At 41.2% G+C, this 12,451-nt stretch overlaps 1 protein-coding gene across 1 annotated transcript in view; it reads right to left on the bottom strand.

Annotated features, from left to right (window-relative positions):
* Positions 1 to 12,451, bottom strand: part of C1H9orf85 (chromosome 1 C9orf85 homolog) — a 51,612-nt gene that overhangs the window by 23,778 nt on the left and 15,383 nt on the right. The window contains exon 2 of the mRNA XM_004600111.2: positions 3,993 to 4,099. Coding sequence (XP_004600168.2) covers positions 3,993 to 4,099 — 107 coding nt within the window. The remainder of the gene's footprint in view (positions 1 to 3,992; positions 4,100 to 12,451) is intronic.

Below are 12,451 nucleotides of genomic sequence, written 5' to 3'. Positions count from 1 at the left end.
CAGAAAGTTAAATATTCTCTTTCTGAGTCATTTTGCTTTATTTTTCATGTCGAGGGGAAAACTTGATCTTTTCATGTCACTGCACTTATGTGTGACAGGTATTTTGTTCCCTTTTCTCTCTGATCACCATCCCATCCTCCTTCAGCAAATATAGTTTTCAATTCTCTTCTTGGACTCAGGTCATCTATTCTTTTCTAAAAGTCTCTGGGGATGGCTTAGGGTTATTCACAGTCACTGGAAGAAACTGTTATAAAGAACATGCTTCTAAAAACTCTGCAGCTTGTCAGCTCACTGAAAAAGGAAAAGGAGGAATAAGAAGTACTTTTTCGCTAAGCTTAAACACAGTACATGGTTTGCCTAGAAGTATGTAAATTTGAAGAGTTTAGACGTCAATCTTTTCATGGGTCTGCTGCTTGGTATTAGATTCCATGGGCAAGAGAAATTTGTTAATTGTTTGTGTTTTGTGGTGGTCAGCAGCCAAATAAATACATTTCATTTTTCCCTCTATTGGGACAAGGAATTCGAAATAAAATATCATGACTAGTGCTACCCCCATCTATATTTTGTGTTCTGCTAAAATTGTCCCCTTTTGACAGAGGTAAGAGGGAATGTGCCTGCCACCAATGCAAGGGGTGGGAAGGGGTGGGAGTGGGGTGGGGGAGGGATACTGGGAACACTGGTGGTGGAGAATGGGCACTAGTGGAGGGATGGGTACTTGAACATTGTTTGACTGGAACACAATCATGAAAGTAATGGTGATTCATTAAAATAAAATAAAATAAATTGCCCCCTTTTGGCAGGGGGGTGGGGTGGGGATTGGGTTTGGGCCATAACCCTTTGATGCTTAAGGAATATTCCTTGTTCTGTGCTCAGGAATGACCCCTGAAGGTGCTTGAGGGAATGTAAGTGGTTCTGGAGAATAAAGTGGAGTAGGCCAAGTGCAAGTAAGCACCTTTCCTTCTGGATTATCTCTCTGCCCCTCAAATTTTCTTCATGTATACACCACCTAGTTCCACAATATGAAACAGGTAGTCAAGTGAAAACATTCTTGATTTTTAAATCAATACAATGTTCAGGATGCTAGAAAATAAATCTACACAAAAGATGAACCTTGTGTCAGTGTCAGTCAACTTATAAAAATTCTAATAAAGGACAAATTTAAGGACTGGGAAGGGTATATTGCATAAGGTGCTTGCCTTGCACACATCTGACCCAGGTTCGATCCCTGGCACGGCATTTGGCCCCTGGAGCATAGAGCCAGAAATAAGTCGTGAGCAGCACTGGGTGTGGCCCACAAACAAACAAAAGGTACATTTAGAAATGATTACCTTGAACAAAACATTTAAAACTGAAACATTAAAAACTGTCAAATAATCTCAACATAGCTGGTATTAGAGTTGTCAATTTGTAAAACAGCTAATATGAATTTTCAAGCAGCAAAAATTACGTATCATATTTATTATTTCAACTGATGTTACAAATGTAAAATAAAATTTTCTTCCATCAAGGAAGACAGAACACATTTAAGACAGATGTCATCATAAATAGTTTAAAAGAGAAAATAATGCAATTATACACAAATGTGTTCTAGATAGCTACTAAACAGAAAACCAAATAAAAATGTACAATGTAAAAAGACTTTGCAATGTATAAAGACTCTGTCTGTCTGTCTGTCTGTCTGTCTGTCTCTCTCAGCCTCTCTCTGTTTTGGGGCCACACCTGGAGGTACTCAGGGCTTACTCCTAGCTTTGTGCTCAAGGATCACTCCTGGTGAACTTCGGGGATCATATCTGGTGCAGAGGATGGAAGCTGGGTTGGCTGCATGCAAGCTAAGCAGCTTATCTCTCCAGCCCCACTTTTCTCTTTTAGGCAGCAATCACCTTCAACATTCAACATGATCATTTCTCAGCTGCGCAACAGAACACAGGAAAGCAGCAACAGGATGTAGGTAAGGTGAATAGAACAGAACCCCAGGATTATGAAAGAATGGTGAGTGGCATAAGAGTGATGAATAAAGTTCAGTGTCCTTCCTTTGAGATCAGCTAGGAATAAAACTGTCAAGCATTAATCTAGCAATTTCTTTTTTTGATGTTTACTGATGCTTTATTGATATTTAATCTAAGCCTGTTCACTAATCTTCTGACCAAATCAAAAATCAGAAGCCTGTCTCCCTGAGACTGGGGTAGATAGCTAATCAACTCAGAACACCTGCCTGGCCAGTGAAAGCTCCAGAGTTCTGTTTCCAGGGTGGATCCTGGAACTCCACTGTTTAAACTGGGTTTCTTTGCTGCCTGTGAACCCTGATGAGGCAAATGACATCTGGCTGTGTTGCAACCAGCTCTGTGGAAGAACCATAACTAAAAGGGAGCCACCCCCGGTAGATACTGCTGAAAGCTTTTCCAACACCAAGGTTAGGCCCTGGTAAGCACCCATATGAGCACTGTGGCAATCCCTGGAAAGCACCACAACTAAAGAATGTGACCCCCAGTAAGTTTGTGTGCAAGCATTACCATGAAGGAGTACATGCCTCGCTGAGCATCAGGGCTAAGTATGTGAGCACCATAGCCTGATGAGTACCAATATGAAAGCACCAAGACTACATATGTGAGCACCATGGCTAGGCTTATGTGCGACCTTTGGACATACAAACAACAAGGGAGGGAAGAGTCTTGTTTCGGGAGCTGAAGATAGTACAGCAGTTAAAGTTAATACCTGGTATCACATGGGATGGTAAGAATGACACATGCAGATGAGCACTGCTAGGAGTAAAACCTGAGGCACAGAGCCAGGAGTAAACCTTGAACATCGCTTGCTTTAAATGCTGTCAACCCCGGTTCAATCCCCAGTACCATATATTGTCCCCCAAGAATGACCTCTGAGCACAGAGGCAGGAATAGCTCCTGAGCACTGCTGTGTGACCCCCAAACTCCAAAAGTCACATTCCTCCCCGCAAAACCCAAAAAACCAAAATTAGACCCTTTATAATATCTTGTTTTTAGAGATAATCTATAATAAATGCTTGTGAGTGGGAAATTTTGTCAGTGGGATAGAGAAGAGAGAATTTTAGTTTTTCAAAATCTTATCAATAGCATACAGAATTCTACAAACAAAATTTCTCTGCCTACTGTGATGTCTAAAAATGGATGCATTATTTATGTAAGAATGGGAAAGAAAATGATGAACTTAGTTTTTCAGTGTATTTGCTTTCACAAATACCAAGAGTTTCACAAAAGCTGAGATTCAGCATACAAGATAAAATTCTAACTCAGAGAGGCTAGGAAGATAGTATAGTGGATTGGGCACCACTTCACCTGGCTTCAATACCTGGCATCACAGTCCTGATCACCAATAAGTATGGCCCCCCAAAAAAACAAATCTGATTTGGAAGACTTTTTTCTCTATTAGCTTATTATTTGTTTAGACACATTTTTAAAAGTTGAGTAAGGAGGGGCTGGAAAAATAGTATGGTGGGAATGGTGCTTGCCTTGAACCATTGCCTAGAAATCAAGCCCTGTTTGATTTCTAGCACCCCAAAAGGTCCCCCCAAGCACAGTCAGGAGTGATCCCTGAGCAAAGAGTCAGGAACAATCCCTGAGCACCACCAGGGGTGGCTCAAACCACCCTCCCCAAAGAAGACGATGAAACAAACTATGATACATATCTTACTGCTATAATAAAGAATGTTTTCTATTTACAATATTATTAATAATGATGGGCTGTAGCAATAGCGCAGCAGGTAGGACATTCACCTTTCACTTGGCCAACCCAGGTTCGATTCCTCCGTCCCTCTCGGAGAGCCCGGCAAGCTACCGAGAGTATCAAGCCCGTGAGGCAGAGCCTGGCAAACTACCCGTGGCGTATTCAATATGCCAAAAACAGTAACAAGTCTCACAATGGAGACGTTATGGTTCCTGCTCGAGCAAATCGATGAGCAACAGGATGACAGTGACAGTGATTAATAATGATTTCTCATGGACATAATTCCAACCTACCATTTTTTAGGCTTTGATAATGGCTTATATTTGCTGTATTTGACACGCCATTCCAGGACTTCTTTACAGTGATGACATACTCCATCATGAACCTTCAAGTTAATTTTCTGAAAAACATAAATGGAGACCATGAGCCAACACAGTCAGACCCAAGTAAAGCAGTCATCCCAGCCTTCTGAGCCATCTCCCTAGACTGCCTTTTGCATTCTTATATAAGGAAAAATGCTTTAGAAAAGTTAGCCTTCCTAACCTTTTTTTTTTTTGCTTTTTGGGTCACACCTGGCGATGCACAGGGGTCACTCCTGGCTCTGCACTCAGGAATTTCCCCTGGTGGTGATAATGCTTTTTTGTTTTTGTTATTTGTTTGGGGCTACACCTGGTGATGCCTAGAGCTTACTCCTAGCACTTAGGGATCACTCCTGGTAGTGCTTGGGGACCAAATGGGGTACAGGGGATGGAGCCTGGGTCAGCCACATGCAAGGCAAGTACCCTATCCACTGTACTATGACTTGGGCCCTGAGAAAAAAATCTTTCCACCCAAATTATTTTCTCAAAACATGCTGGGAAATGAGAGAATGAGAACAATTTAAATCTTTGTGTTCTCTACAATAGATTTATATTTTAATATATTCTTTGGATTCAGGACCAGGACTAAATATTTCTATATATTTCCATAAAGTACTCTGTGGAAACTTGGTCTTTGCTTCTTGTTGATATAATGCCTATGTTGAAAGCATTTTAATTTTTCTTTGCTTCTTTTGTTTTCTTATTTTTAGCTTGGGTTGGGGAAGAAGCATCACAAAAGACACAATTCTTTGGAAGTTTATTTGATATTGAGTTAAAAGAATGATATTCACAGATTATATGAAAGAAAATAAAACCTTCCATAATTCTTGTGAATAATGTTCCATACAAGTAACATAGGACTGGAGTGATAGCACAGAGGGTAAGGCATTTGCCTTGCATGTGGCCAACCCAGGTTCGATTCTTACTAAAAGTGTTATGTATATTTTCCTAATTCAACAAGAATGGGAATACGCTAATGACTTGAACTATGACTGTAATATGAATGCAATATGAGCTCTCTGTTTAGAATATTCTTAGAATGCAGATCATTTCATTACAGCCGATTTTATTCTACATAAAACACTCTGCTTGTTAACTAGGAAGCATTTTGGTTTCTTGATTGTGGCTATGTCCAATTTCGGACCAGTTTATCTTGATTTACAAAGCTGTACATAGTTTGAAAACTGGTTTCTTTAGGGTGGATCAACAGTAGAACAAACAGGTCTTTGTGGAAACTTGTCCCGTGAAGGATGTGAAGGGCAGTATAAATGAAGATGTTACACAGAGTTCACATGACTAACAGCACTACTACAAAATTAACCTTGCTTAAGAAATGAATGAAATTCAGCATGAGCATGCACAATACTTTTACTTCAAATCATAAGAAATAAAGAAAACCATGAACCACATTTTACAGTATTTTGGCAAAATAGAAAAAGTGAATTCCAGAAAAGTGAGTAATGAAAGTTAAATCCTAGTTCTAGGAATCATTTCGCCTGGAGCAAAGGAGATGGCAATCTCAGTTGTGTTTATAACTAAGTCTGCTTCGGCAATTAATTTTAGCATATTCCCCATGGTAGACAATCATAGGTTACTAAGGTTAAGCAAGTGCAAATATAAAATCAAAACTTAATGTTATAAATGTGAAAATACTTTAAAGGTAATTTATTTTAGCAAGCAAAGAAATTAGGTATTTAGAAGGAAGAAGTCTTCAGTGGAAGATTCTAACTAAATTTAGCACCCATAGCTAAAGAAGAAAACCTTAATCCAGTGAATACTTGCTTAAAAAAGTTGAAAAAGAATAAAGGAGTGGAAAGATAGTACAGGGGTTAAGGTGCTTAACTTGCACTCAGCTGATCCTGACTTGATCTCCAGTACCACATAAGGTCTCCTGAGCACTGACAAGAGTGATTCCTGAGCACAGAGCCAAGAATAAGACCTGAGAACAGCTGGGTATGGCCCAAAGAGTGTCTCCCGCCTTCCCACCCCCATTAAAAAATAAGAAGAAATTTCAAGTAGTGGGCCCAGCCAGTCACAACCACTTCATTTAGATTTGGGGGCTAGAGAGAGTATAGCAATTCAAGAATTAAAGCTCTAGCTTTGCATGTGGCCAACCCCAGTTTGATCCTTGGCACCATACTGCCAGGAGTGATCCCTTAGTGCAGACAGGAGTAAGCCCCGAATACCACCAATGTGGAGCTATGCCTCTGCCCTCCTCCATAAAAAAGCAGGGCTCAGGAGATGGCTCAAAGACTGGAGCAAATACTTCACAATTGGGAGCCTGGGTTTAATCCCCAGCACTACATGGCCCCCCAAGTACTGCTAGGAGGGACTCCGGAAAACTTAAGAGTAGTTTCCGAGTACTGCTGGGCATAGCCCTAAAATAATGAGATTTGAACTTTTTTTTAGTAGCCTGTAAAACATCAGCCCTTCTTCCTAACTGACACAATATCTATATAGCACTGTAGCCATGTCGTCTGTTGTTTATCGATTTGCTTGAGCAGGCACCAGTAATGTCTCCACTGTGAAACTTGTTGTTACTGTTTTTGGCATATCGAATATGCCACGGGTAGCTTGCCAGGCTCTGCCATGTGGGGATATCTATATAATTAAAAAAAAAAAGTCCAGCTCCTTAGAAACAGTAAACATATCTCAGGAATTCATTCCCTTTCATTGGTGAACAATATTCCACTGTGTGGATATCCTCTAATGTTTATTCATTTTCCCTCGGAAGTACATTCTGACTTGTTGCTAGTTTGGAGTGATGATTAGCATTTGCAATTTTGTGTGTGGACACATTTTCATTTCTCTTAGGTTAGCATTTATAAATGGTATTGTTGAGTGGGTACAATAATCTTATGCTTCACTTCATAAGAAACTAATGGTTCTGGGCTTGGAATAGAGGTCAGAGGGCTGGAGCTCTTGCTTTGCATGCAGCTCTGGGGTCGAGTCCCAGCAAGCCTGATCCTCCCACTGCCAGGAGGAGAAAAAGAAAAGAGAAGAGCCCAAAGCATAAAGTACTTTTAAAAGAACAGAAAAGACATAATCTTTATTGCTTTTGAAAGAGGGGTAAAAAATATACTTCTTATAATCAAGTTCATATGACACTTATGGGCACACAGCATACTACCACTATATAATTAAGGGTATCAATAGATTTATTGACATAAAACTTACAAACCTAGGAACTCTATATTTTGGGTCACACCTGGCAGTGCTCAGGTGTGGCACAAAATATGTAGTGTTGAGGGGGCTGGAGTGATAGCAAAGCGGGTAGGGCGTTTGCCTTGCACGCAGCCAACCTGGGTTCGATTCCCAGCATCCCATATGGTCCCCTGAGCATTCAGGTAGTTCCTGAATGCAGAGCCAGGAGTACCCCTGTGCATCGCTGGGTGTGACCCAAAAAGAAAAAAAAATGTAGTGTTGGGAATCACAGTTAGGTCAGCTACATGTAAGTCATGCATGCAAACTGCCTGCAAGCCTTACCTGCTGTACTTAATCTCTCCAGTCCTACAAACTCTATTTTAATGTAACAAGAAATAATAGCATGAATGTCTACTTCTCTCAGAAATACCGTATTTGGATAAGTGACTGAGTCTTACTATTTTTATATATTTTATTATTTTTTGAAAAAATGAACTAGTCATATAAATAGCCCATAAATACTTTTGAAGTGAGTTCTAGAAGTATTTTGGCTTACAGCTATTTAATAAAATATATAGCTCTAAAGTTACTATGGATTTCCTTCTTTTTAAAAAATTATACCCAGAGTTTTCTAAAATTAAATGTTCTTAACAACTATTGGACTGGAGTGATAGCACAGAGGGTAGGGCGCTTGCCTTGCATGCGGCTGACCCGGGTCCAATTCCTCTGTTCCTCTCGGAGAGCCCAGCAACGATATCCCGCCTGCACGATAGAGCCTGGCATATTCGATATGCCAAAAACAGTAACAAGTCTCACAATGGAGATGTTACTGGTACCCGCTCGAGCAAACTGATGAACAACGGGACAACAGTGCTACAGTGCTAGCAATTACTAATATTTGTGTTTTTCACAAAAAAACTCAGCCCAAGTATCTTTCCAGCAAATTATCCTAAGACTCTAAAATATATGATGTGTATATGCATGTACATACATGTACATGATTAAACAATATTTAATTTTGCCCTACATAAAATTTTAATTAAAACCTGAAAAGACAGTGAAATCTATTTCTACACTAAGCTAAAATTTTCTTCCCTAAGTCACCAGAGATGAAAAATATATATTAGACATAACCAAAGTGTTCCTCTTGTTCAATATCCTTACAATGCAAGCTCTTTCTAGACAAGAAATAATATTTGATTCCCTTTCCCACTTTCTTTGTTCCTGCTGGAATCTTTAATAAATGACATCTGTGAAAATAAACAATAGCATTTTTATCCAAATACTGAATATAAAATGAGCTCTGGTCATCCCACACAGAGGACTATTCTCTCAATAAGTGGGCAGAGCTATTGTCAGTTCCAATCACACAGAGAGTCTATGCACAAACTACCCATACCATCTACTGGCTTCTTTCAGTCACCAGCAAACTACCCAGAATTTCCTGACAAGCAGTGTAGATGGAAATGAAGCCACACCCATGTACAGGCAGAAACATGCTTCTGTAGCATCTTCTGGCAGCAGAGAAACCTATAAGGGATGCACTTTATTCCCAAAGTAAAGTGCACACACTTTCCTATTCTCCTTTCATTCCCTTTATTGCTCGTGCAGTGATGATTGGAAGTCACATGCTTGGTTGTGGTACCTGTACATCTAACTGTAGTATACTTGGTAGCACACTCGGTTCAGGCACCAGAGCCACGGGGAACTCTGCTCACGTCATGTGAACAGCACGGTGATCAAACTCTCTCAGTCTATGCTTATAACCCCTTTTGCTCGATATTTGCAGGTTGAAGTTAAATTCTTTAAACTCTGGCCTTGTTTCCTAAATAATTCTCTAAAGTTCTCATTCAACTCAGAAGGCACACAGAAAGCCTACTAAGACCAGATATACATTAGATACTCGAGATATAGTTTGGAAAGATTGGGTCAAGGAAATAGCTCAGTGGGTTGGCGCACATGCTTTGCTTGCAGGCACTGGGGGAGCTGGGTTGCTTTTTTTGTTAAAATCTTTATATTGATGACAGAGGTAAACAAAACATGCCCCAAGATGAAGTATTACTTAATACTACCTAATAAAAATCCATCAGGGAAGACGTCTCAAAAACCATAGAACTTATTTGCCAAGTTAAAGAATTATGTTTGGGGCCAGAGCGATAGCACAGTGGGTAGGGTGTTTGCCTTGCACGTGGCCAACCCAGGCTCGATCCCCGGCATCCCATATGGTCCCCCAGCACTGCCAGGAGTAATTCCTGAGTGAAAGTGAGGAGTAACCCCTGAGCATCACTGGGTGTGACCCAAAAAGAAAAAAAAAATAGGTTTACTCAATCTAAAGACTCGATCAGATAAAATCCTAAGTGGCAATTAAATGTAACAAAATGGAAAGGTGGCAATGGTGTAAGGATATTGCTGTAGTAATCTGTAAAAAACTAAAGCACGCCAACGACGGGCGTGTGCACTAGCGGGCTCTCAGGGCAGCTCTGTCTCACCACCTGCATTCAGTGCTCTGGAACCGCTGTGTATGTGCTGGATTGGGAAGGCCAGTGGTCAAGGACAGGTGAAGAACGAGGACCAAGCTGGTTGCTGATTAGTTACTGTTTATTCAATCTTCCATCTTTCTCACCTCCCACACTTCCAGCTCTGTCCTCTCTCTGGATCTACCACAGCATCTCTGGATTCTCGGGTCCCTCTCCTCCCTCTTTCTCTCTCCCCCTTGCCCCTAGGCTACACCCAGCCAGGTAGCAAAATCAACATAAGAAAGCCCTTCCTGAGGGTCAGGCATTCCAAAGCCCTTCCTGACAGCCAGCTGGTAAATTACCTTTTAAGGTTTTTCTCCTTTCCTTAGTCCAAGAACTTAATCACATCTGAATACTAGCTATTTTTGTAAGGACATAGCAAGAAATACATTGAGGCTTGCAGGGTTGCCAACACTGGTTTGAATCCCTGCAACACATACAGTAATGTTGCTCTCCTGGCAACATCTTGCCACAGACTCAGACTAAAGCACTCAGGCCAGATTAATCATTCCTAACCCTAGCAGGGTCTGAATCTAGTTATAACTGTTTGGATCATGACAGCATTTGTCCATGACCAAGCTCTTAACTTACAGTTAAGCATTAGGCACTTTGGCCAGGCCCATCTCGATGCCAGGGTAGCACACAACTCACCGCTTGCCCTGGGTCTGTCTCGTCCCACATTGGGACCCTGCTTTTGGGAGTGCTAAGAAGTAAGGGCAGCTGAGGCTTAGGTCAAGAGAACAGATACCCAGGGGGAAAATGTCATGTAGAGTCAAATGACTCCCAGGTTACAAAAGCATAGCATTTGCTAAGTCTTCCTGTGTCCATACAAAAAGGACATTGCTCTGAATAAACTATGCAAAGGACTCAAGGAGAAGAGAAAAACAATATTTACAAGTCAACAGAACACTAAGAAAGAAGCTACAAATAAACACAGAGGAATGGGAGCACTGTGACAGGAGTAACCCAATAAACCTAAACTACCTGAGGCTATGTTATCCTACAGTAATCTAGAAACAAAGCACTAAAAAATGAACGTGTTTACAGCAGTGGGAATAGAAAGATAGGCACAGACATGGAAGACAGTAAGGGAAATGGGTAACTTTTTATGCCAATTCTCAAATTCTAGGGTATATGAGACACTGCTGGAAAGCATATTAAAAATCAGATTTCTAGGAGCTGGAATGATAATATAATAGGAAGGGGACTTGCCTTGTATGGGGACCATACAGGTTCAATCCCCCAACCATATATGGTTCCCTGAGCAATATCGAGAGTGAACACCACTGGGTATAGGCCCAAAACAAAAATTAAAAATCAGATTTCTAAGCTAAGCCAGGAGATAGTGGAATGGGTATAGTACTTGTCTTGCATGTGGCTGGCCAAGGTTTGATCCCCAGAACTAAATATGGTTCCCTAAGACATTCCAAGAATAATCCCTGAGCACACAGCCGAAGTAAGCCCTGAGCACTGCTGGGTATGGATTCCTTAAATCAAAACAAAACAGATTTCTAAGCCCCACATTTTGAGAATTTAATGTTATTACTCATGAGTACTTATTGCACAGAACAGACTTTGAGAACTCTAGACATGAGAGAAAGTTCTAGAGAAAGAAATGGGCTTCTAGGATAGTAAAACCCCTATGCACCTTTTCTCAGAGTAAACAAATGTAGAAAAGATGATCCTTGGAGAGGGTCAGAGAGAATACAGAAGTGAACCATATGGAGTTCTGGGGATGGCTAGTATGGCGCTGTAAGGAGCTGGCTAGTATGCAGCTGGGGTTGCCAACACTGGTTTGAATCCCTGCAACACATACAGTAAAGCGTGTACTGCCAGGAGTGGCTCCTGAGCACAGAACCAGATGTGGCCCCTGAGCCCCTGCCATCCTCCTGCATAAAAAAGATGATTCTTGGAAAGCTGGTTATGCAGACCAGAGTATCAATAAGAGTACCAAATACAAGAGAACATGGTTACCAGAGTACTCTTAAGTATGGTTTGAGGAGCATCTGTATTAAAGTTGTCTGACACACACAACCTCAAGACTGACACTTTCTGCAACCTGGCATAGTCAAGAGTCTGAATTTCTGGGTGCTGTCTTCTTTCTTTTTGAATTTTTCCCCACTCCAAAAAGGGTTAAGGATTTCACTTCCTGACTGTGCTAGTGCCTTCACTGCTCTCACACTGATTTTCTGCAGCTCCGTGTGGAACGCACACTTGACCCTTTCATGCACACACCAAGCACACCCTGTTGACCTGCTTTTCACTTCAGACAGCCCCAGAGGAACTTAGCTTGCATAGCAGGTACTCCTCAAAGTCGGCCAGGGAAAATACCACATGCAGATTTCGATGTTTTCCTAACCTTGTTTTGAAGGCAAACAATCCTATTACCAGGAGTTTGGGACAGCCTAGTATTAGAGGAGAGATTGTAATGGTAGGTCAAACAGCAAACTGTTCCAAATGCTAGTAGACATCTTTTCCAGAAGAGAGCAAAGGAATGGCTGATTCCTAAGCTAGCTAATGTTTAAAAAAACTGCTGCAGAAAGTTGAAGTTGACATTTCCCGAGAGAATGTGTGCCCTATTTCAGCTACTGGAAGTAGAGGACATGCTACAAAGAAACAAAGCCATGACTGGGGGGGTGGGGATGGGGTTTCCACACTTGGCTGTGCTCAAGGCTCACTCCTGGCTCTGTGCTCTGGGGGGCTACTACTCTCAGTTGTTCAGGGACGATGTGT

Source organism: Sorex araneus, chromosome 1, assembly GCF_027595985.1.
Source record: "Sorex araneus isolate mSorAra2 chromosome 1, mSorAra2.pri, whole genome shotgun sequence".
Taxonomy (NCBI): domain Eukaryota; kingdom Metazoa; phylum Chordata; class Mammalia; order Eulipotyphla; family Soricidae; genus Sorex; species Sorex araneus.
The sequence above is the reverse complement of the archived record's forward strand: the minus strand, read 5'-3'. Positions and strand labels throughout refer to the sequence as shown.